The 24,513-nt window shown below is 48.5% G+C and overlaps 1 protein-coding gene across 2 annotated transcripts in view; it reads left to right on the top strand.

The window, feature by feature from the left end:
• Positions 1 to 24,513, top strand: part of SETD1A (SET domain containing 1A, histone lysine methyltransferase) — a 1,239,111-nt gene that overhangs the window by 849,161 nt on the left and 365,437 nt on the right. For both annotated transcript variants that reach the window (XM_078652474.1, XM_078652473.1), the window contains exons 14-15: positions 18,714 to 18,992; positions 21,717 to 24,047. In XM_078652474.1, coding sequence (XP_078508600.1) covers positions 18,714 to 18,992; positions 21,717 to 24,047 — 2,610 coding nt within the window. The remainder of the gene's footprint in view (positions 1 to 18,713; positions 18,993 to 21,716; positions 24,048 to 24,513) is intronic.

Consider the following 24,513-nt stretch of genomic DNA (forward strand, 5'->3'; position numbering starts at 1 on the left):
GCACAGTGAGCACCGGGGTGCCACTTGCAGTCACCTTCCTCTATAGCCCTGCCTACCTGGGATACACAAAACCCTGTCTGGGATGGTGCTGGCACCGCCCCTGACAGGAAACCCTTTGTCCAAGCTCTCCTCGCTGGAAGGACTCCCAGCAGCAGGAGGTCAGACTTGTGTCTCGGTGGCAGCATCCATTTTGTGGAGCTGAGGCTATGTCCAACTTTAACCGGGGTTACAGGCTACCAAAATGTCTTCTCCCTCTAGAGGGGTGGAATGCTACCCCCGTCGCCAGAACTGGCGAGGGGGTAGTATTCCAAAGCGTATGACACCTTACACAACATGTTTAGATAATGTCAGACCAAAGTTACCATAACCGCGAGGATTATAAGGCACTTAAGAGTATATGGTCTGACGCTATCATGGAAACGGCTAAGGGATAGATCCCGAAAGCCGCAGACAGGCTCAGCTCATGCCAGAGCACCATCTCACACGATTCCAAGCACTCTGCCTTCAGGATTGTTAAGGCCTGCCATAGGAGTGACTGATAGGAGATCTATGTGCCCATTTTCAGTTTAGATATAGGTATACTATATCTAGAGCAGGGGTGATTACACCACCTTGCCCCCAGCTGTCAAGCAGCCAGTTGTGTCTGTTTAGTTAGTCAGCCCAGGGGTGGCATAATACATGCTGCAGCCCCTGGGAGACTTCTGGGTGCACCGCTGCCCTGGGTACAGGGACTTGGAGAGGGCCCAGTGCCAATTCAGTACCTGGGTACAATTTGGAATAGAGAGAACAGCTAGGCTGTGGGTCTGATTAGCAGGCCCACAGCCAGGGAAAGTCGTAAACCAGTGAAGCAAAAAGCAAAAATCTGGGTGATCATAGGATTGCAGACCCTACTCTCCTACAGGCGCCAATCACTATCAATACACAGTGTTGCCGTTCGGGCTGAAGTCAGCGCCCCGGACGTTTTCCAAATGCATGGCAGTGGTAGCGGCACACCTAAGAAAGAACAAGGTGTTTGTCTACCCGTACCTGGACGATTGGTGGATCAAGGCATCCTCCTTCTCGGAAGCGCAAGCGCACTTCCAGAAGACGCCCGTTCTCTTGAACAAGCTAGGGTTGCACATCAACATGTCCAAGTCTGTCCCGAATCCGGTCCAATGCCTACAGTACTTGGGAGCCACCATCAATACGCTGTCTGCAAGCGTGTCTCCTTCGGAGGAAAGACGTTTATCACTCCTTCGGAAGGCTCAGGCTCTTATGACCGCTCCATCTACGACAGTGAGGACGGTGTCTTCTCTACTGGGATCGATGGCCTCCTGTATCTTCCTCATGCCACACGCACGGCTTTACATGAGACCGCTGCAGGAGTGTCTGGAGGATCCGTGGGACCAGAGGAGAGGCCACTGGGACGACAAGATACGACTGTCTCTGCGTGCTCTACAGTCTCTGAAATGGTGGTGTTCAGCGGAGAATCTCCTCAGAGGGGTTCCCTTCCACAAGGACATTCCCTCTCAGACAATCGTGACGGATGCTTCTCTCCACGGCTGGGGAGCGCATTCCGGAGAGTTACAGATACAAGGAACGTGGTCCCCGACGGAGTCCACGTATCATATCAATTTCCTGGAACTCAGAGCGGTTCACTTGGCGCTGAAGGCCTTTCATCCGTCCTTCCAGACCAACTCTCTGCTTGTACAGACGGACAATACGACCACGATGTATTACCTCAACAAGCAGGGGGGCTCGAGATCGCGCACCCTGTCGCAGGAGGCGCAGGCGATCTGGCACTGGCTTCTTGCCAGAGGACTGACGATAACGGCTACTCATCTGCCAGGTGTGCAGAATGTTCAGGCGGACGCACTGAGCAGACTGATCCAGGAAAACCACAAATGGGTCATAAACGACGAAGTACTCGGAGACGTCTTAGACAGGTGGGGCACGCCAGACATGGATCTGTTCGCCACCGCCGAAAACGGCAAATGCCGAAACTTCGCATCCAGGTACTACCAGCAGGGAACGCTGGGGAATGCGCTATGGATCGACTGGTCGAACAGCTTTCTGTACGCTTTTCCACCCATTCCCCTGATTCCGGCGGTGCTCATCAAACTAGCCCAGTCCAGGGTGAGGATGATCCTGATTGCCCCAGAAGGGCCCAGACAGTGGTGGTTCACGGACCTGCTTCACCAGTCCCTCCTTCCTCACATTCGGCTGCCGTGCCGGCAGGACCTTCTCACGAAGTTCGGGGGGCAGATGGTGCACCCCAATCTCTTGTCTTTGAATTTGGCGGCATGGCTCCTGAGATAGTGCAATATGGCCATTTGAATCTCCCTGCAGATTGTATGGACATACTGAAGGAAGCCATGAGACCTTCCACTATGACATCTTACGCGTACAAGTGGAAGAGATTTTGCATCTGGTGCAAGTCCAAGATCTATGATCCGACGACATGTAAGGAAGACGTCATCCTTCCATACCTTTTACATTTGGCGCAGTCTGGCCTTAATTGTCATTCCATTAAGGTTCATCTAGCTGCGCTGACTGCCTACAGGAAATGCCCTTCACAGACCTCCTTCTTCCAGATTCCTGTGATCAAAGATTTTTTGGAAGTCTTGAAGAAAGTGTTTCCTCCTGTCCTGCTTCCTTCGCCTTCATGGGAGTTGAATGTGGTGCTGTCCAGATTGACGAAGGAACCTTTTGAACCCATTCATAAGGCTTCGCTGCAGCACCTGTCCTGGAAGGCGGCGTTCCTCGTGGCCATTACATCGGCCCGCAGGTTGAGTGAAATTCAGGCGTTGTGTTGCCAAGAACCTTATACTGTATTTCATGCTGCTAAGGTTGTTATGCGTACTCACCCTAAATTTCTTCCTAAGGTTATTTCTGATTTCCATGTTAACCAGACCATAACTTAGCCTACGTTTTTTCAGAATCCTTCCTCTCCAGCGGAAAGGTCTCTACATTCCCTGGATTGAAGGAGGGTGTTGACATTTTATCTGGATAAAACCAAAGATATTCGTAGGTCAGACCAATTGTTTATCAATTATGGGTCAGTCAGGACACGTCTTGCTACCTCTAAACAGTCCATTTCGAGGTGGATTGTGTCCTGTATACAATTGTGTTATCAAAAGGCTAATAAGACCTTAGGGGGTAAACCTAAGGCTCATTCCACCAGGGGCAAAGCGGCTACGACTGCTTTGCTATGTAATGTTCCCATTGCAGAAATCTGCAGGGCCGCCACGTGGAAGTCGGTCCATACCTTTGCTAAGCATTACTGTCTAGACTCTGATGCCAGGGCAGATGCTCAGGTTGGACAGGCTTCGCTGTGAAATCTGTTCGCACAGTAGCGGTGTTGTACTCTTTTTCTCCACCGCCGCTTTTGTGTGGGGATGGGCTTGCCATTCTATTCACTAGATTATGACTATACACAGAGATCCCCTACTACAGAAGGAGTAGTTTCTGTCCTGTAACTCCAGTTCTGTAGTAGGGGTATCTCTGTTATAGTCATAAGCGCCCGCCCTCCTCCCCGGTGGAGACAAATGTTTGTTCGGAATGCTACAGGTCTGGCGTTATACGCCTTCAAAAAGAACTGAAAGTAAATGGGACCTGCTGAGCATTCTGGGATACTGAGAAAGTTCTAGAAAGTTTTCTTTAAGGCACGGTATCCCTTTTTGAGCCACATAATGGCAGCCTATGGGGCTTGTCTGTCCTCCCCTTCCTCTCTATCATTCCTGAGGCTTTACTGGTAAAAGGGGAAGTTTTCTCTGTGAAGAAAACTTGGCAAGCTGGGCTGGTTGTGGTTTTGGTGGAATGTGGAATGTCTAGGTGAAGTGCTGGACAGTGTAGCCTGTGGATATAGGCTGCATTATATGTCTTTAAATTCTCTCTTAAGTGTCTTTGCATTTTTAGACAGCTTAAGAGATTATTTTTGATTGCTCCGGGGTCCACACTCATGAGCGGGACTATTCACTAGATTATGACTATAACAGAGATACCCCTACTACAGAACTGGAGTTACAGGACAGAAACTACTCCTTCCTCCCTGTGCCCAGTTCTCCCACTGCCCCCGCCCATTTTTCCCGCCGCTGCGTCCCTGCGGCCCCGCCCACCTGCAATCCCATTCGCCGCCCCACTCCCGCCTCCCAGCTGCTCCTCCCTCCCACATCCCCTCATATGGAAGCCGCTGCGCGGCTGCGCTCAGCGGGCACGCCACTGGCGCGCCGCTGGCGCACCTAAGGCATGCCCGTCCGTGCCTGGACCGCGCCCAGCGCCAGGACCCCTGGACTCCACGAACGCCACGAAGCCCGACACTGCTACGATGCCAGAACCCTCCACGCTTTCAACACCGGACGAACACACACCTGCTTCCTGGCCGCCCCGAAGCGCACCCACAGAGCTTTCACCTGCCGGAACTACTACAGCTTCACAAGCATCCGCCCCACCATGCTGCTGACCAGGAAAGAACCCAACCACCTCAGATGCATCCTTCTCAACACCCGCTCCGCCCGAAAACATGCCGTTGAACTCTGGGACCTACTCGACTCAACCTCCCAAGACGTCACCTTCCTGACAGAGACCTGGCTGAACCCCGCCTTGGCACCCGACATAGCCATAGCCGTCCCAGAAGGCTACAAGATCACCCGCAAGGACCGCAACAACAGAGCGGGAGGAGGAATCGCCATCGTCCAGAGGAACACTCTCAGAGTCTCGACCAACACCGACAACACCCTCAGCTGCCGAACACCTGCACTTCCAGATCCACACCGACCCCAACACCACCCTTAGAGGAACCCTCATCTACAGACCGCCCGGACCCCGACCCCAGTTCAGTGACTCCATCGCCAACTTAGTCAGCACACACGCCCTCGCCTCCATGGACTACATCCACCTCGGGGACCTGAATTTCCACCTCGAGAACAATGACGACCCCACCGAACTCCACTGGACCGACCACCGCTGCATCCACTTCGCCTTCAAGAAACCCACCATGCACCACCGCACCCAACAGATGCCTCACCGCTGCTGGAGCAAAGTCACCGAAGACCAGCTAACCACCACCCTCGCCCAGAGCCCACCCGCCGACCATACCGACCCCGACACCGCCGCCCGCAACCTCAGACAGTGGTTCAACGACTGCGCGAACACCCTAGCCCCGATCAAGAAACCCTCCAACAATCATACCAACAAGAAAGCCAGCTGGTTCACTGACAACCTCCGGGCCTCCAAGCAAACCTGCCAAAAGCTGGAGAAGATCTGGCTCCGTGAACGAACACCGGACAGCCACGCTGCCCACAAGAATGCCAACCGCAGACACCATCACCTCATCAGATCCGCCAAAAGGGCCTCCTTCAAAGACCACCTAGACAACAGCGCGAACAACAGCAAAGAGCTCTTCAACATCGTGAAGGAACTCTCCAACCCCAGCTCCAACACCAACGACTTCCCACCCTCGCAAGACATGCGCGACTCGTTGGCCATCTTCTTCCACTGCAAGATCACAGACATCCACGACAGTTTCAACGCCACGACCTCCCCGACAACCACTGAGACCTCCGCCCCCACGACCACCAGCCGCCTGCTCTACTGGACCAACATCAGTGACGATGACACCATCAAGATCATGAACACCATCCACTCCGGATCTCCGTCAGATCCATGCCCACACCATATCTTCAACAAAGCCAGCACATCCATCGCACCCTATCTCCGGAAAGTCATCAACACCTCCTTCGAGACAGCAACCTTCCCTGAGAGCTGGAAGCACGCCGAGAACAACGCCTTACTCGAGAAACCCAAGGCGGACCCCAAGGACCTCAAGAACTTCCGCCCCATCTCCCTGCTCCCGTTCCCGGCAAAGTTCATCGAGAAGACCGTCAACAAACAACTGACCCGCTACCTCGAGGAGAACAACATCCTGGACCCTTCCCAGTCCGGGATCCGCAGCAACCACAGCACCGAGACTGCCCTCATCGCCGCCACCGATGACATCAAGTCCCTGCTGGACAACGGAGAAACGGCGGCCCTCATACTCCTGGACCTGTCAGCCGCCTTAGACACGGTCTGTCACCACACACTACGAACACGCCTCCACAACGCTGGGATCCAAGAGAAGGCTCTGGACTGGACCACCTCCTTCCTCTCCGGTAGAACACAGAGCGTCCGCCTTCCCCTCCGAAGCCACCGAGATCATCTGCGGCGTACCCCAGGGCTCATCCCTCAGCCCAACCAGTTTAACATCTACATGGTACCGCTCGCCCATGTCGCCTGTCGGCACGACCTCAACATCCTCTCCTATGCCGATGACACCCAGCTGATACTCTCCCTCACCAAGGACCCCCACACAGCCAAAACCAACCTTCACGAAGGAATGAAGGCCGTTGCTGAATGGATGAGGAACAGCCGACTGAAGCTGAACTCGGACAAGACGGAGGTCCTCATCCTCGAATCCAACCCTTCGGCCTGGGACGACTCCTGGTGGCCGACCGCACTGGGAACCGCTCCAACACCCACCGACCACACACGCAACCTAGGGGTCATCCTCGACTCCACCCTCTCCATGACTAAACAGGTCAACGCCATCTCCTCCTCCTGTTTCAACACCCTCTGCATGCTCCGTAGGATCTACAAGTGGATCCCCACTGAAACGAGAAGAACAGTCACCCAGGCCATTGTCAGCAGCAGGTTGGACTATGGAAACGCCCTCTACACAGGAGCCTCGGCCAAACTCCTGAGACGGCTCCAATGCATCCAGAACGCCTCTGCACGCCTGATCCTCGACATCCCTCGCCGCAGCCACATCACACCCCACCTGAGAGACCTGCACTGTCTCCCGGTCAACAAGAGGATACCCTTCAAGCTCCTCACTGTAGGAGAGTGGGGTCTGCAATCCCATGGCCACCCCAGATTTTTGCTTTTTGCTTCACTGATTTACGACTTTCCCTGGCTGTGGGCCTGCTAATCAGACCCACAGCCTAGCTGTTCTCTCTCTAAATTGCAACCATGTACCTTAGGTGCATTTTACCAATTGGTACTGGGCCACCTTATCAGTCCCTGTACAGCATACCTTAGGTATCCAGGGCATAGGTGTACCCAGGGCCTACCAGGGTCTGAAGCATGTATTATGCCACCCCTGGCTGGCCACCCAAACAGACCCAACTGGCTGCACGACAGCTGGGGCAAGGTGGTGTAAACACCCTTTGCTTTAGATATAGTATTCCTATATCTAACCCTAAAATGGACACATATATTCCTATCAGTCACTCCTATGGCAGGCCTTATCAATCCTGAAGGCAGAGTGCTTGGAATTATGTGAGATGGTGCTCTGGCATGAGCTGAGCCCGTTTGCAGCTTGCGGAACCAAGTCCAAATAGCTGTTCCATGATAACGCTATACCATATACTCTTAAGTGCATTATAATCCTCGCGGTTAAATGCTAACTTGGGTATAGCATTATCAAAACATGTCGAGTAAGGTGTCATACGAATTGGAATACTAACCCCTCGCCAATTCTGGCGACGGGGTTAGCATTCCACCCTTCTAGAGGGACACAACATGTATGTAACTGTGAACCCCGGTTAAAAGTCAGACATAGCCTCAGCTCCACAAAATGGATGCTGCCACCGAGACACAAGTCTGCCCTCCTGCTGCTGGGAGTCCTTCCAGCAACGGAGGCCTGGACAAAGGGTTTCCTGTCAGGGGCGGTGCCAGCACCATCCCAGACAGGATTTTGTGTATCCCAGGTAGGCAGGGCTGAAAGGAAGGTGACTGCAAGTGGCACCCCGGTGCTCACTGTCCATATGCCGGCTCAAACCAGTTCCTGGGGCACACCAGCCCCTGAGCTGGGGAGAGACCGGACAAAGGAGAGGGGTGTAACCACCCCCCTCCTAGTACCACCCATAGGGCAGGACTTAGTCGCGTGCCAGCCCCTTTTCTTAGGATAAAGGTAGGAGCAGGCCCCCTTCCCAAATTAGATCATCTTGAATCTTGAAACTACTTTCCACGAAAGGAACTCTTGACTCTTCTGAAGACTCTCCCTTGAGGCTAAGGAGTAGCCACCCTGCACCAGCAGGCACCATCGAAGCTCTTGCGGTTTGCGGTAAGTCCATCCTCCGGATCAAGACTGCCCAGCTCGACGAGACCCGGATTCCCTGCCATCTCTGACCTCTACCTACATCATCCAGCCCAGCTGAGATACGTGGGTGTGAGGAGACCCGTGGGACCGGCCATCTTCAAGACCTGCACGACGCTTCACCAGCACGACCCCCGAGAGACCCTCGAGTAAGTGCATTGGGGTTTGAGAAGCCCTAACCCTAAGCAGCTCCAGCACCGAAGTCCAGCCTCCCAGCATCCACGAGATCTGCGTGGGTCCCTTCTGCTTCTTTGCTGCTTGCCACGTTGTCCGGTCACTTGCCCGTTGGCTAGTGACCCTCTTGACGACGTACCACGACGATTACACCGCTGGTCTGGTTGCTCCAGACTGGCCCTTGCTCCCTTCCAAGAGAGGAGCACCCCGGACCCTCCTGGTCCACTCCAGACGCCATCTTGACTCCACCGCGTGGGCTTGCCTTTGCCAAGGTTTGTTGCTCAAATCCTGAGTCCAGCATCGCCGACAGCCTCGTGGGACAGCTCACACCTCCAGCCTGGACGCCGACAACGCCTCCTAGCCCGTGTGACTGCAGAGTCCAGCGTCGCCCACTCACCTGGTCGAGGTGACTTCATCCGGTGCCATCCTGGTGCCCACATAATTACTGGCTAGTGATTAAGAACTAAGTCCCCTCTGCTTTCAGGTCGTCTCCTTCACTGATCCAGCCTTGGATCACACCGAACATCTTCACTGGTCGCCTGCCAGCAACTTCTTCTTTCAGGCTCCATAGACTTCAACGAGGATTCCCGACGTCACTTGAACCCTATGCAGCCGCGGCCCCTGGGCTAGGTAACTTGAGTATTTCGGTACTCCAGCACAGGTTCACTATCTAAGTGTCCAGATCCTTTTTCGTTTTCAGTCTACCTAGTCGGATTCGTCCGGAAACAGTAACTTTAGAAACGCTAGCATCCCTAGACTTCTTCCCGCATCCCGCGTGAGAGTGCACACTCTGCACACGATCTCCCTAGACCTCCTGCTCGTAATCTTAAGGTTCAGTAGTGTAGTCCTGGCGATCCTGAAGCCTCTGGATCTTGTTACTTACCTGCTAGCATTTCGCATTCCACTTTTTGTGTATATGGTTTTTCGTGCCCCTCGGGCATTTGTGTAAATTGTGCAACTTAAAGTATTTTCGTAAGAGTTTTGTATTGTGCTTAGCTCCCTGACTCATAAAGAGTTCAGGGTAGTCTTGTAATCCTTTATTTTCATAACAACTTGTGTGGTGTCCTTTCACTTGGTGTTCAAGGGGTATATGAGATGGTAAAACAGCTGGCTTAACACGCCCTCTAGAGTTTAGCCTGAAGACTGCTCGTGTCCATGCTACTAGGATAGCTGGTCTGAAAGGTTGACTTACAACCAATCATCAATAAGGGTTGTTTGGTATGATACAAAGTGATCACTAGAATAGTGAGCACTATATATCAGGCCAACTTCTCACATTGGTGGGCAGCGGTTGGGAATTGAGCTTGCTGTTGTTTTGCCTCGCACGTATCCTAAGAATATCAATTGAAAGATCACATAAGTACCCAGGTACATATAACTTAACTTAGAATACTCTGAGTTCTACTGAACCAGCTGTTGTAGTGTAACAAGGCTTAGCACACCTTGACTACAACTCTAAGCAAGGGATCAGTAGGTAAACCCATAGTGTAGGTAGGTGCATCACTTACACCACGCTAGAAGCATGTCTACCCATGGAGAGTGTTCAGAAACTCCCCTTGTGGCTGTTGACCCTCCACAGGTCACTTCCAGATATGCAGGCCTTAGCTTCCAGGAGATGAGACAATTGTGTACCTCCAGGAACCTAAAACAGGGTTCTAACCCTACCACTCCTTTTCTGTTAGGTCTCTTAGAGACTTATGATGCTAGGAAAGCTTCTCAGACAGATGGGAGCATGCCCCCCTTAGAAGGTACTCGTGGTGACCCAGACTCAAACCTCCCTGAAACAGAAGAGGTAGAAGAGGAGGAGGAGGAGGTAGAGGAAGTCTCTGGGGATGAGGCAGACAATGGTCCTGAGCTAGTCAGGCTTACTAGGGCCAACTTAGACCTACATAGGGAAGGATCTGGGGGACCCCCAGTACTGACCCTAAGCAGGCCTAACTTTGGAGTTAGAAGAGATAGATCTCATTCTAGGGACTCCAACATCTCTGTGCACTCTCATGCCTCTGCTCAGAGGAGAATGATCTCTCCCCAGAGGAGACTGACTTCCCCTCAGAGAAGAGAACATGAAGCAAGGATGAAACAGGCTAATCTGAGGATCCAGAGGGAAGAACTTGCCCTTGCCAAGGAGAAGAGCTTGCCTTTGCTAGAGAGCAACAGTTAAGTGGGGTAGTCCCCACTGGTGGCAACAATATCCCTAAGGATAAAGACAGGAGTTTTGACACTAGACACCTGAGTAAAATAGTGCCCCCCTTTAAACAAGGGGATGACATCCACAAATGGATGACTGCTTTGGAGAGGGCCTGCACTGTCCAGTACATCCCCCAGAGTCAGTGTGCATCTATTTTGTGGCTCTCCTTTGAAGGCAAAGGTAGAGATAAGCTCCTCACTACTAGAGCTGAGGATGCTAACAATTACCAAGTCTTGAAAAATACACTGATTGATGGGTTTGGCTTAACCACTGAACAGTACAGGTTGCTGTTCAGAGACACCCAGAAAATTCAGTCTCAAGATTGGGCTGACTTTGTAGATTGTGCCACTAAGGCTTTTGAAGGCTGGTTACTGGGAAGTAAAGTTACTGATTACACAGGATTGTATAATCTAATTATGAGAGAACAAATCTTAAGTAATTGTCAAAATCAGTTGTTGCATCAGCACCTTATTGACTCAGATCTGACCTCTCCCCAAGAATTGGGAAAGAAGGCAGACAGATGGGTCAGGACAAGGGTCAAGCAGCAGAACCAGAACCAGGGTGGTGGCCAGAAGAAAGCAGATCCCAAGGGTAATGAGAATAAGCAAAATGACCAGAAGTCTTCAACAGGGCCCCAACAATCTAAAGAGGGTGGGTCCCAGAATTCCCAAAAGAAGAAGAATGGTCAGAAGAAACCATGGTGCCAGTACTGCAAAAGTAATACTCACTGGTTTAGTGAGTGCACCAAGAAAGGCCCAACTCCTACCACTACTGCCCCTAAGGCACCTGCACCCCCTAGTACAGTTAGTAGTGGTAGTAATCCTCCTAAGGCTATAGTGGGGTTAACCCTGGGAACTGAGGCGGGCTCTGACTTAGTCAGAACACCTACTCAGGCTGTTCTTGTTTGTACTGGGGACATGAATATGACCCCTACAATAAGTCCCAGTACTCTGGGCAAGTACAGGCAGACGCCTTTGATTAATGGAAAAATGACTCAGGCCTACCGGGACACTAGTGCCAGTGTCACCATGGTGACACCTAACTTTGTGGACCCTGACCAGGTAATACTGGGAGCAGACTACCTGGTGACCAATGCTAGCAATGCCACTACCTCCCATAGTATGGCACTTGTTAACTTCTCCTGGGGAGGGGTAAATGGCCTCAAAAGGGTTGTTGTTAGTTCAGACCTCCCTGTGGACTGTCTTTTCGGCAATGATTTGGAATCCTCCTTATGGTCAGATGTGGAGTATAGGACTCATGTGGAAATGTTAGGTTTGTCAGCACATGTCCTTGCTGTGACTAGGTCACAGGCCAAGAAATGCCCAGCTGAACTAGTGCTGGATCCTGGAACAATGGACCAGACACTACCCAAGAGAAAGAGCAGTAGGGGTAAGATTGACTCTTCCCCCCTGCCTCAGGAACAGGATCAGCTCTCTCAGGAGACTGACCCCAAGACCCCAGAAGGAACTGTCCTAGAAGAACTTGAGCCTGAACAGGTTGAGTGGGGATTGACATTGTTGGACCAATGGACCCCCCAACAGCATCTGGGCACAGATTTATACTGGTGGTAGTGGATCATGCCACCAGGTATCCAGAAGCTATTCCCCTTAGAACCACTACAGCTCCTGTTGTGGCAAGGGCCCTGGTTGGAGTTTTCTCCAGAGTAGGGTTCCCTAAGGAGGTGATCTCTGACAGAGGTGCAAACTTCATGTCAGGATACTTGACTGCTATGTGGAAGGAATGTGGTGTCAATTACAAATTCACCACACCCTATCACCCACAATGCAATGGGTTTGTTGAAAGATTCAACAAGACCCTCAAAGGGATGATAAAAGGGTTACCAAAAAAGCTTTGGCGAAGATGGGACATCCTTTTACCCTGCCTTCTGTTTGCTTACAGAGAGGTCCCACAGAAGGGGGTTGGTTACAGCCCTTTTGAGCTTTTGTTTAGACATCCGTTTCCGGGTGGGGACCTCTCATTACCAGTTCAAAGTCCTCCCATTCGGGTTGAAGTCAGCTCCCCGAGTGTTCCCGAAGTGCATCGCAGTAGTAGCAGCCGCTCTACGCCGCATGGGTGACTTCGTGTACCCATATCTGGACGATTGGCTGTTGAAAGGTCTTTCCACAGACAGTGTAAGGAACCACTTTCTGAGCTGCATCGATCTATGCCATCGGTTGGGTCTGCATGTGAATTTCAACAAGTCAACTTCACAACCGACGCAGCAATACATTTTCTAGGAGCTCTGCTAGACTCCGAGGCAGGAATAGTGTTTCCTTCGAAGGAGAGACAGTCTTCCATCACTCAAAAATGCCAACTAGCTCTCCGAAGCAGAGATCTGACGGTGCAAAGGATTGCCTCCCTGCTAGGGTCGATGGCATCCTGCATGTTTCTAGTCCCCAATGCCGACTACGGATGCATCCTCTTCAGCAGGATCTGGAGGATAAGTGGGACCAGCAGTCAGCTCGCTGGGACGACAAAATAACTTTGTCAAGCACAGCACGAGCGTCCATACCTTGGTGGATGAAAAGGCGAAATATGCAAGTCGGCATTCCATTCCATCAACCTCCGCCTGCCCAGACGCTGATAACAGCTGCCTCTCTCCAAGGATGCGGGGCACACATGGGTCATCTCCAGACGCAAGGACTGTGGTCTCCCAAAGAGCGCTCCTACCACATCAACATGTTGGAGCAGAGGGCAGTCCATCTAGCCCTCAAAGCTTTCCTGCCCTCGATTCAAACATCATCAATGTTAGTACAAACGGACAACACCACCACCATGTACTACCTGAACAAACAGGGAGGAACACGCTCACGCACCCTCTCCGTGGAAGCACAGAATCTGTGGCATTGGCTCCTGGCTCGGAATCTGTTAGTCACAGCAGTCCATCTCCCAGGAGAACAAAATCTGAGAGTGAATGCTCTAAGCCAGCATTTCGAAGACAAAGAGGACTGGGTTCTCAACGACGAGGTAGTCTAAAACATCTTCCAGTCATGGGGTCGTCCCACAATAGATCCCTTTGCGGATGACGAAAACACCAAATGCCGAGACTTCGCCTCAAGATCCTACCGACTAGGATAGAAAGGGAATGCCCTCTTGATAGACTGATTACAAAAAGGGGGTGGTGATGGACAGAGTATCTGAGTTAATCAGAACACTCCTACCCAGTCAACAGATCAGGGCTTGATCCATCACCGTTTTTTAGCTCACTGCACCATCCCAGTTCAGAACCTGGCTATATGCAAATTAGTCTGTCCCTGGCCCAGTGCATCATGGGAACAGGGCAGACCAAACTACCAAGCCAATTCTTCACTGGAAAGGAAACAAGCTTCCGGGGACCGGTTTCTGGCATTACAGCCGTCTTCGGCCCGGCCTGCTTGAATCCTGATGGTGCAATGAGCAAGGGACTCATGTCTGAGCATACCCTTCCACACTCATGGTGGCCAAAATAATTACAAAAAGGGGGTGGTGATGGACAGAGTATCTGAGTTAATCAGAACACTCCTACCCAGTCAACAGATCAGGGCTTGATCCATCACTGTTTTTAGCTCACTGCACCATCCCAGTTCAGAACCTGGCTATATGCAAATTAGTCTGTCCCTGGCCCAGTGCATCATGGGAACAGGGCAGACCAAACTACCAAGCCAATTCTTCACTGGAAAGGAAACAAGCTTCCGGGGACCGGTTTCTGGCATTACAGCCGTCTTCGGCCCGGCTTGCTTGAATCCTGATGGTGCAATGAGCAAGGGACTCATGTCTGAGCATACCCTTCCACACTCATGGTGGCCAAAATAATTACAAAAAGGGGGTGGTGATGGACAGAGTATCTGAGTTAATCAGAACACTCCTACCCAGTCAACAGATCAGGGCTTGATCCATCACCGTTTTTTAGCTCACTGCACCATCCCAGTTCAGAACCTGGCTATATGCAAATTAGTCTGTCCCTGGCCCAGTGCATCATGGGAACAGGGCAGACCAAATTACCAAGCCAATTCTTCACTGGAAAGGAAACAAGCTTCCGGGGACCGGTTTCTGGCATTACAGCCGTCTTCGGCCCGGCTTGCTTGAATCCTGATGGTGCAATGAGCAAGGGACTCATGTCTGAGCATACCCTTCCACACTCATGGTGGCCAAAATAATTACAAAAAGGGGGTGGTGATGGACAGAGTATCTGAGTTAATCAGAACACTCCTACCCAGTCAACAGATCAGGGCTTGATCCATCACCGTTTTTTAGCTCACTGCACCATCCCAGTTCAGAACCTGGCTATATGCAAATTAGTCTGTCCCTGGCCCAGTGCATCATGGGAACAGGGCAGACCAAACTACCAAGCCAATTCTTCACTGGAAAGGAAACAAGCTTCCGGGGACCGGTTTCTGGCATTACAGCCGTCTTCGGCCCGGCTTGCTTGAATCCTGATGGTGCAATGAGCAAGGGACTCATGTCTGAGCATACCCTTCCACACTCATGGTGGCCAAAATAATTACAAAAAGGGGGTGGTGATGGACAGAGTATCTGAGTTAATCAGAACACTCCTACCCAGTCAACAGATCAGGGCTTGATCCATCACCGTTTTTTAGCTCACTGCACCCCCTTTTCTGAATCCTTTTGATAGACTGGTCAGGGGAATTTGTGTACGTCTTTCCACCCTTTCCACTGATCACGAAGGTAGTGAGCAGGCTGACTCACTCGTACACAAAGATGATCCTCATTGGCCGAGACAGTGGTGGTACACGGACCTTCTACATCTGTCAGAGTGTCCTCACAAGAGGTTGCCGTGCAGGCCGGACCTGCTTTCCAAGATGAACGGGAGGATTCATCATCCCAACCTTCCGTCACTGAACTTGGCAGCGTGGCTCCTGAAGTCATACAATACAGCCACCTAGGACTGCCGCAGGACTGCATGTCCATTTTGAAAGAGGCGAGACGACCTTCCACAAGGCATTCATATGCATGCAAGTGGAAGCGTTTCTACATGTGGTGTATGCAGAACAATTGTCATCCTATCAAGGGTCAGGAAGAGGTAATTTTCCCTACCTATTATATCTGGCTAAAGCAGGGTTGAAATTTAATTCCATTAAGGTGCACTTAGCAGCTATAACAGCTTACAGGCGGTCACCTTCCCAACCTTCTTTTTTCCAGTTACAGGCTGTGAAAGATTTTCTGCAGGGCTTGAAAAAGGTCTAACCTCTGTTTCTCCCTCCGTCGCCCCCTGGGTGTTGAACCTGGTGCTATCAAAGTTGATGGGTCCTCCTTTCGAACCCATTCATAAAGCAACCTTGCAGCATATCTCTTGCAAGGCTGTTTTTTTGGTAGCAATCACGTCGGCTCGCAGGGTGAGCGAGATTCAAGCTCTCTGTTCCAAAGAGCCTTTTACAGTGTTCCATCTGAATAGAGCGGTGTTGAGGACTCATCCCTCTTTTCTACCTAAGGTGGTGTCAGATTTCCATGTAAACCAGACCATCTCTCTACCCACCTTTTTTCCCCAATCCCTCCACTCCAGCTGAGAGGGCCTTGCATTCTTTGGACCTGAAAAGGGTTTTAAAATTCTATCTTGATAGGTCCAAATTTATATGCAAGTCTGAACAACTGTTTGTCAGCTATGGATCGATCAGATCAGGTTATGCAGCCTCAAAAAGTTCCATCTCTAGGTGGATAGTTTCATGTATCAAACTTGCCTACCAATTGACGCAGAAGACCCTGGGGTTTTCTCCCAAAGCACATTCCACCAAAGGGAAAGCGGCTACTACAGCTTTCCTCCATAATGTGCCCATGTCTGAGATTTGTAAGGCGGTGACCTGGAGGTCCGTCCATACATTTACCAGATATTACTGTCTAGATTCAGACACTGGAGCAGATACCCATGTAGGCCAGGCCTCCTTGCGGAATGTGTTTAAAGGCTGATTTTCGGCTGTTACAATCTTTGGTTGGGTCATGTGTTTCTCATTTACCTGCAGGTGGTTGATGGCTTTGCTATTCTATTCATTGCTAATGCCTATTGATGAGGATCCCCTAGAAGAGAAGGATAAGTTACTTACCTGTAATAGTAGTTCTCTTCCAGGGGTATCCTCATCAAAGTCATAAGCAACCCACCCGCCTCCCCAGGTAAATGAGATGCTGTCAAAGTGTTTACAGTTTATTGTTGAGCCCTGACTTTCAGGGTTATGCAAAGAACACCTGACCTAACGGTCACCCCTGAGGCATGATGGGAAGCCAGGGGTCATGGCTGCCTTAAAGGCACGGTGCCAGTTTTTGTTGAAAATGTTTTCATTTTCTATGCAATTGCTTTACAATGCAGCCTGTGAGCTAACAATGTCTATTTATTAGCAATTTTCAGGATTTATGAGTGTTTTGCTCATTAAAGCACAGAGTTCAAGTACCATTTGACCTAATGTGTTTTTTTATATCCTGGCAAATACAGTCTATGTATGGGTAATTACATTGTTTAGCCTCAGTTTTGGGGCTGCATTGGTGTGAGAAAAAATGATATATGTCCATACATATATGTGGAGCTAGATATATGTGAGTTCCATATATAATTTTATATTATTTCCGGGGTCCCCGCACATGGGCGGGGAACGTTCAGTGCTTATGACTTTGATGAGGATACCCCTGGAAGAGAACTAGGATTACAGGTAAGTAACTTACCCTTATGATGTTTGAACGGTGGGGAGCGAATTAATTCAGGGCTTGTATGAATGATTTGCCTGATTAACACAGGACAGCCTAAATGATATAGAGTATGTTTTTAATCATATGTGTATTTGTAGCATATTCTTTTTTTCTTGGTACAATTATTCAAGGTACTGTCTTTCTAGTCACTGTGTTTGCGTTTAAGTACAAGAAGAGTGATAAGAATAAATTTAACATGTCATGGTATACATTATATGCCATTGTTTTTTGTGCTTTCAGAATTGAAGAAATGGCAACATGAAAAAAGGCACTAGATATGACCGCAATGCATTTGGGTTGGGGACATGGATAAATGATTTACAAATTATATCAGTTTGATTATTTGAAAGCAAGATTTAAATATATACAGCTATATGCATGGAATGATCTTGCTTAAGAAGTTGGATAAATGATCTTAACTACCAACTGAAAGTTGGATAAATGATCTTAACTTCCAACTGAAAACAAAATTGTCAGTTTGACACATATAATGTAGAGCATACTTGAGAGTCACTCGGTTTAGGACAGTGTGTTATATCCACTTGTAGATACCCCTGCATGTCTGGGGCTTTTATAACAGGTACTGGATAGTCCTGTAAAAAGAAGTGGGCATTGACTGTAGCTTTAGTGAGTGATTTTTCTGGAACTAGAGCAGTCAAACTGTTACTTAATCAGGAAAACTTCCACCCACAAAAATTGAATTTCTGCCTTCCTCTCGCCATACATCCAGATGCAGGATATTTTTTCTAGCTTCCCCAAATTAGGACAGGTTCAAATGAAGTTTGTAAACCAAGCACAAGTTCCACGCCTGGATCTTTCATTCTTCTCTATTCATGCAGATGAATATGACCTCCTTAATGATGAGTCAAACATTAAGCAAAGTACTAGCTAAGGTGGACAAGGCCTGGCCATTCAGATATTAGTTTAAGTTGACTCTTGTGAATGATGAGTGGCTTGGTCTAGAGATCAATTTAAAAGTGATGGTAACAGGGAGGAAAGGAAGTGGTCTGGCTTTCATTCAAGGAGAGTTCAGCAACGTGACAGTGGTTAGAGTTGATTTTCTCTTCCACTGCCAGGCAAGCCTAGCTTCAGAGATGGGGGTAGGAGATGTGTATGTGCAGGCTGGAATTTCCAAAAGGTCATCACCAGTCCTGCACATTGTAACAACCAATTGTGCAGCTACACGAGGAGTCCAGTAGAATCCAGTACCACTCAGTCCATTCAAAACACAGTAAACCCTCACATTCTCGACATTCAACACAAGCTGACGCCATACATGGCCCAGATAATAAGGCATCCTTTTAGATGTTTTTAATACAAGAGTAGTTCTCAAGGGGGTATGGGTTATTTACTTGAATACATACTTCAGTTTTTTACCAATATAAGTTTATCTGAAATTTGCTTAATGCATTTAGAAAATGTATTCTGTAATTTCCTTAAAAGGTTGAAATATGTATGTCAATTGGCCATATTCTAAAGCATATAATTCCATGCCTACAAACAGTGTTGCAAAGAGGAAGCTCTTTCCCTCCCATTCAATTATAGTTTAATCCTCTCTTCTAATAGATGAAGTGGCAAGTGACAGCTCTTCTAAAGGAGACGAGGAGAGTGAGACGACATCAGACTCTGAGAGCAGCTCTTCTTCCTCTAACGAAGATGATGATGATGATCTAGCTGGTGAGAGCCTGGGCGAGACTGCCGAAGATACAATGGATGATTCCACCATGGATAGCTGTCCATTGGAAGATGAGGAGAAAGTGAAGAGGAAGCCTTTGAAGAAAGAATACAAAACTCCAGCTTTCCTTTTGGACCATATGGAGGAGGAAGAGAGTGAAATCCTTTCTGGTAGGTGGCAAATGAATCACTTAAATATTAACAAGCTTGCTCAGAGGAATGTGTTCTAAAGTAATTGAGTGAGACTTTTCGCTGTAGAACCAAAATGTAAGCGCAAGGTGGAGGGGTTGGTCTGATGAAAAAAACTGGCATGTGCAATTAAAGTAAAGCAACAGTGTTTCAGAGTTGTAAAGGAAACCATAATTAAAGAGTTCATCACCTGGAATGAGACACCTTGGACAACAGGTGAGAGGCACTAGTGTCAAGCCTGTAAGAATAAAAGCATTGGTAAGTTCCATTTTCACCTGCATTCATATAGCACTGCATTCACTATGTACTTGATCTTTTGAGGATGCAGCACATTCAGAGAAGAGGCTGCGAAACAGAGTGAAGGCTTAAGATCCTGTACCTTTAACTTTTCAGATTCACATGCCGCTTAGGGAATCCCCTGGACTCATGTTTAGTGGAAGTTATAGATAACCACTTATTTATAATTGACATACATTAAATGCAGTTGCCTATCCATCTCAATATATGACCCAGACTCACGCTGGCCAATGAGTGGGAGAGGCTCTGAACACCACTTCTTACAGAGGCCTCCGTAGCTTAAGATTTGTTTCACAGCAAGTGTTGAAAGAAAGAAATACCTTGAGCTTCACTTTGAACAGTATTTTCGCTTCTTTAACTCAGATTTGTCAGTTTCTCTTGACTTCTTAACACTACCAAACTAGTATGTATATATTGGGTTTTTTGGGAGGGAACTTCGCCTCCAGGCACCCGCATCCACAGTCCAAGGGCAATGCTTTATGGATGAACTGGTCAGGGATATTTGCATACGCTTTTCCACCTCTCCCACTCATTCCATATCTGGTCCGGAAACTCAGACAAACATCACTTAAGATGATCCTTGTATCTCAACCTGGGCGTGACAATCCTGGTTTACAACATTATTAGAGCTGCCCTAGTAAGTCACAAGAAGCTTCCCAAAGTACCAGATCTTCTCAGTCACAGCAAGGCCAGGGTCAGGCACCCAGGCCCCAAACTACTCAAACGAGCAATTTGGCTACTGAAGTCATAGAGTATGGATATTTCCAATTTCCTCCAGAGTGCATGGACATTCGTAAAGAGGCAAGGCGGCCAAAAACAAGAGCATGTCAAGCAGCCAAATAGAAACGTTTTAAATATTTTTCTATTGCTCATTCAAACCCATGTATACCTACAGTGCAACAGCTAGTATGCTATTTGCTACATCTCCAAAGGTCACATTTAGCGTACACTGCCATAAAACTACATCTTGAAGCCTTTGCAGCTTTTCTGCAAACTCGCAAACAGCACTCACTTTTAAAAATACCAGTAATTAAATCTTTTATGAAAGATTTAAAAAGAGTAATTCCACCACAAACACCACCAGTCCAGTCATGAAACTTAAATGTGGTGCATTCATGCCCTTTGTGGTTTGTCTTGAAAGGTAGATTTCCTTGTAGCTATAACTTCCTTAAGAGTTAATGAAATTTGTGCCTTAACCATTGGGCAACCATATTCTCAAGTTTTCCAAGATAAGGTTTGACTAGGCACAAATTCTAAATTCCTACCAAATGTCATCTCTCCTTTTCACCTAAATCAAACACTGGATCTGCCAGTCTACTTTCCAAAACCAGAAACCGTGGCAGAACGGGCCATTCATACACTTGATGTTAATTGGGCAATCATGTATTACATTGAGAGAGCAAAACAATTATGAAAGACTCAACAGATGTTCCTAGAAAAGGTAATCCCATTTCAAAAGCAGGAATTGCAAGGTGGATTGTCAAGTGCATCCATATTTGCTATATAAAAGCAAAAAGGAATCTACCAGCAATTCTAAGAGAACATTCAACAAGAAAGAAAAGTGAATTGGTTGCTTTCAGGGCAACAGTCTCACTATTAGATGTCTGTCTTGTTTAGGAAACACTAATGTGTGGATGTTCATGCTAGACAATCTTTGGTCGGGCAAACCGTTTTACGTATATTATTTCAAACAACTGCACCATCTAATGCCTAGAGCCACCGTAAAAGTAGTACTGCTTTGCAGGCTATGCATAGCATGTGTATCTGCAGCCAACACATGCTACAAATGGAATAAGTTACTTACCCTTTAAGCATCTATTTGTAGCATGTAGTGCTGTAGATTCACATCCGCCCTCCTGCCTCCCTGGAAAGTATAAGATGGCAAAAAAACCAATAGATTTTGGCCCAGACCTCGGTACTGAGGTGTTTGACATAGTTCAACATTCTGTCCATCAATTGTTCTTTTTGCAAGTATAAGATGGCATCAGATGTACACATATATGTACTATTACAGTATTACACTGATGTTCAACGGCAACTACTATCCTACAACACTACATCCTCACTCTCCAGTATGGCAGGAAAACAAATGGACAATCTAACAAAAGAGCCATTAGACATGCGCTTTCTCTCGAGGAGGTGGAGACTCTACCTCACACCAGCGATAAAAAGACTCTTGGTAGTGGCCTTGCTTATTTTCTGTGATGAAGGTTGTTTCATATATATCAGAGAACAGAGCCTGTATGACTATAACTACCATGACTATTATTATTATGCAAGTTCCAGTAGCAGTTGTGTATCTTATTGTGTTTGTCGGTAGCCAGCAGTGATCGGATGTAAATCTTGTCTTGATTGGATAAAGTAAGTCACTCTAGTGACAATTATCCTTTTTTTATGTCTTTGTTGTAGGTGGAAAACAGGACGTGCAACCTCCAGTTAAAGAAGAAAACAACACAGTGGCTTCATTTACTCCAGTGTCAACCCAAAAACCTGAAGAGCCACCCTCTTCACCAATTCTGCTCTTACCGCCACCCAAGAAGAGACGGAAAACGGTCTCCTTCTCAGCTTTGTTTGAGGAAGAGCATGGAAAGAGTACTGTGGAGAAGCTGACAGACGGTGAACCTGGATTTCCGGCTGTCGTTGAGCCTGCCCCTCCAGCTGTCGTTGAGCCTGCCCCTCCAGCAGCCGTTGAGCCTGCCCCTGCGGCTGCCGTGGAGGCTGCCCCTCCAGCTAAGCCTGCCCCTCCAGCTTTGGTTGAGCCTGCCCCTCCGGCTTTGATTGAGCCTGCCCCTCCGGCTTCGGTTAAGCCTGCCCCCTCTGCTGAAGTTAAGCCTGCCCCCTCTGCTGAAGGGAAGCCTGCCCCCTCGGCTGAAGGGAAGCCTGCCCCCTCGGCTGAAGGGAAGCCTGTCCCCTCGGCTGAAGGGAAGCCTGCCCCCTCGGCTGAAGGGAAGCCTGACCCCTCGGCTGAAGGGAAGCCTGCCCCCTCGGCTGAAGGGAAGCCTGCCTCCTCGGCTGAAGGTAAGCCTCCCCCCTCGGCTGAAGGGAAGCCGGATGTTGTGACTGACGTGAAGCTCGACATTCAAGCAAACATGAGGTCTCCCATTGCTGCTGAGGCGAGGAATGATGTGCCAAATGCATTAAAACAAGGTATCTTTGTTGATGAAATAGCTACTAAAATGAAGCTGTGTGTCCCAGCGGATATAGTGGCTGAAGTGAAGTCTGACATTGAAGTTGAATCTCAACATGCTGTCCTAGCAGGCACGAAACGTGGCGTACCAGCTATAGCCTCTCCTAAGGTCACTAAACGTGCTGAAGAACCAAGTATCCATACCGTGCCTGATACCAAGGGCAAAAACCTGCCTGCTCAAATATCTGATCCATCCACTGTAAAATCTCCATCTAAATCTGAAGTGCCCTTAACACCCTTTTTACCTTCATCTCCCAAGAATCTCACAGAAGCAATGACCCTATTAAAGAAATCGCCACTGAAGTCACCTTGTGCATTTGGAAGCACTCTGATGAGCCCTTTGAAGAGGGACACTCCTGTAACTCCAGTGTCTGAGGCATTGTTCAGCCAGGAATCTTCTAATTCCACATCTTTTTCCAGCTCTGAATCCGCTGTTAAGCCACTTATTGTTTCACCACCTCTTAAACATGACAGTCATAAACCAAGCCACAGAACTATTCGTAATTTGCCCTTAGATCATGCATGCATGGTGAAATCATGGGATGACTCTGCTGTCCGTGGGCGATCACGCAGCCGATCACGTGGTTCTGAAACTGGCCCTGGACCATCACTTCATGACATGCTATACCCAGGGTCCCCAGAGCTGGATGATGAACACCAGAGGCGAAGAGAACAGCTTAGCAGAGCGAGCTCCCTTCTGGTTCTAGCCAACACCTCTTTTTCACCAACCCACCTATCTTCCAAACAAGCACCTTCCTCTGCAACAGACCTCTCAGTTCTGGCTGATCTTGCTTTAAAGACTCCTTTATCCCAAGAAAAACCTTGCCGTGAGTTAGACTCTGAAGACACAGAGACTTCTGATGAAGCTGAAGGGTCCCTGGTACAAATCCAAGAGTGCCATAAGTACATTTTCCAGGAACACAACTATGCTTTGGCTCCTGCCCCATCCCCATCCCCAGAGAAAATTGTAAAAACAGAGACCAGCCCAGAGGCTCCTGAAATTATTCATGTGAATCTTTCTAGCCACCCGGCTGGTGATGTTCTGGAAGCACCTGAAGAGGTTGTGGCCGTTATCGATCCAACAGAACGCACCCTTAAGGATGAATTAGAGATTGGGATTCTTAGCCTCTTGGCTGAGATTACGCCACCACCTCTACCCCTTGCTAGTTTGTCCCCGCATGAGCCCACCCCTCCTGAGTCTAAGAATGAGAAGTCCACAAATTGCCGGGAAGAGAAGAGTAAGAAGAAAAAACACAGAGACAAGCAAAAAGAGGAGGTACATGATGTTGATGCTTTCACTGATCTTGGAGAGGTCCTCATCTCAGATAGTGAGGAGGAGAGTGGGCGGAAGCGCTCATTGCGGCCTCGCCACAAACCTAGGCCAATTTTTGAGCCACGGAGTGAGTTTGAGCAGATGACAATCCTATACGACATCTGGAATTCTGGTATTGATGTGGAGGATATGTATTACCTGAAACACATGTACGAGAAGCTACTGCAAGAGGACAACAGCACGGACTGGCTCAATGATACACATTGGGTCCATCATACTAATATCCTTTACTTAAGCTATGTATACTAAATGCTTTAAACCACACACATGCACAGTCACTGTTGTAGAACAAGAGGGTAAATTGTTTTACATCACATGCACCCCTTTTTAAAAATCCAAACTTTTCTGTCATTGAAGTCATGGGATTCTCAGTGATTGCCATAAATAACAGAATACACTTACATACAAAATCCCCGTAATACTTTTTAAATAGTTTTTTTCAATGAAAGAAACCAACCATGCCAATAAGAGATAACTTTTCCTTTGTTCATGTAGTTGTATGTTTTTTTCATACATCCAGTGAGGCAAATTAGAACTGAAAAAACAATTGGCTCAAAAATAAGAATAATGTAAACCTTTTTTTTTAAACTGGAAATTGTAGACCCTAGTAGGCTGACCCTACTTATCCCTAACTGCCTGCACCCTTTCACCCAACATAGTTGGGGGGCGGGGTTTATCGGGGTGAG

The sequence above is a fragment of the Lissotriton helveticus genome, chromosome 7 (genome assembly GCF_964261635.1).
Source record: "Lissotriton helveticus chromosome 7, aLisHel1.1, whole genome shotgun sequence".
Taxonomy (NCBI): domain Eukaryota; kingdom Metazoa; phylum Chordata; class Amphibia; order Caudata; family Salamandridae; genus Lissotriton; species Lissotriton helveticus.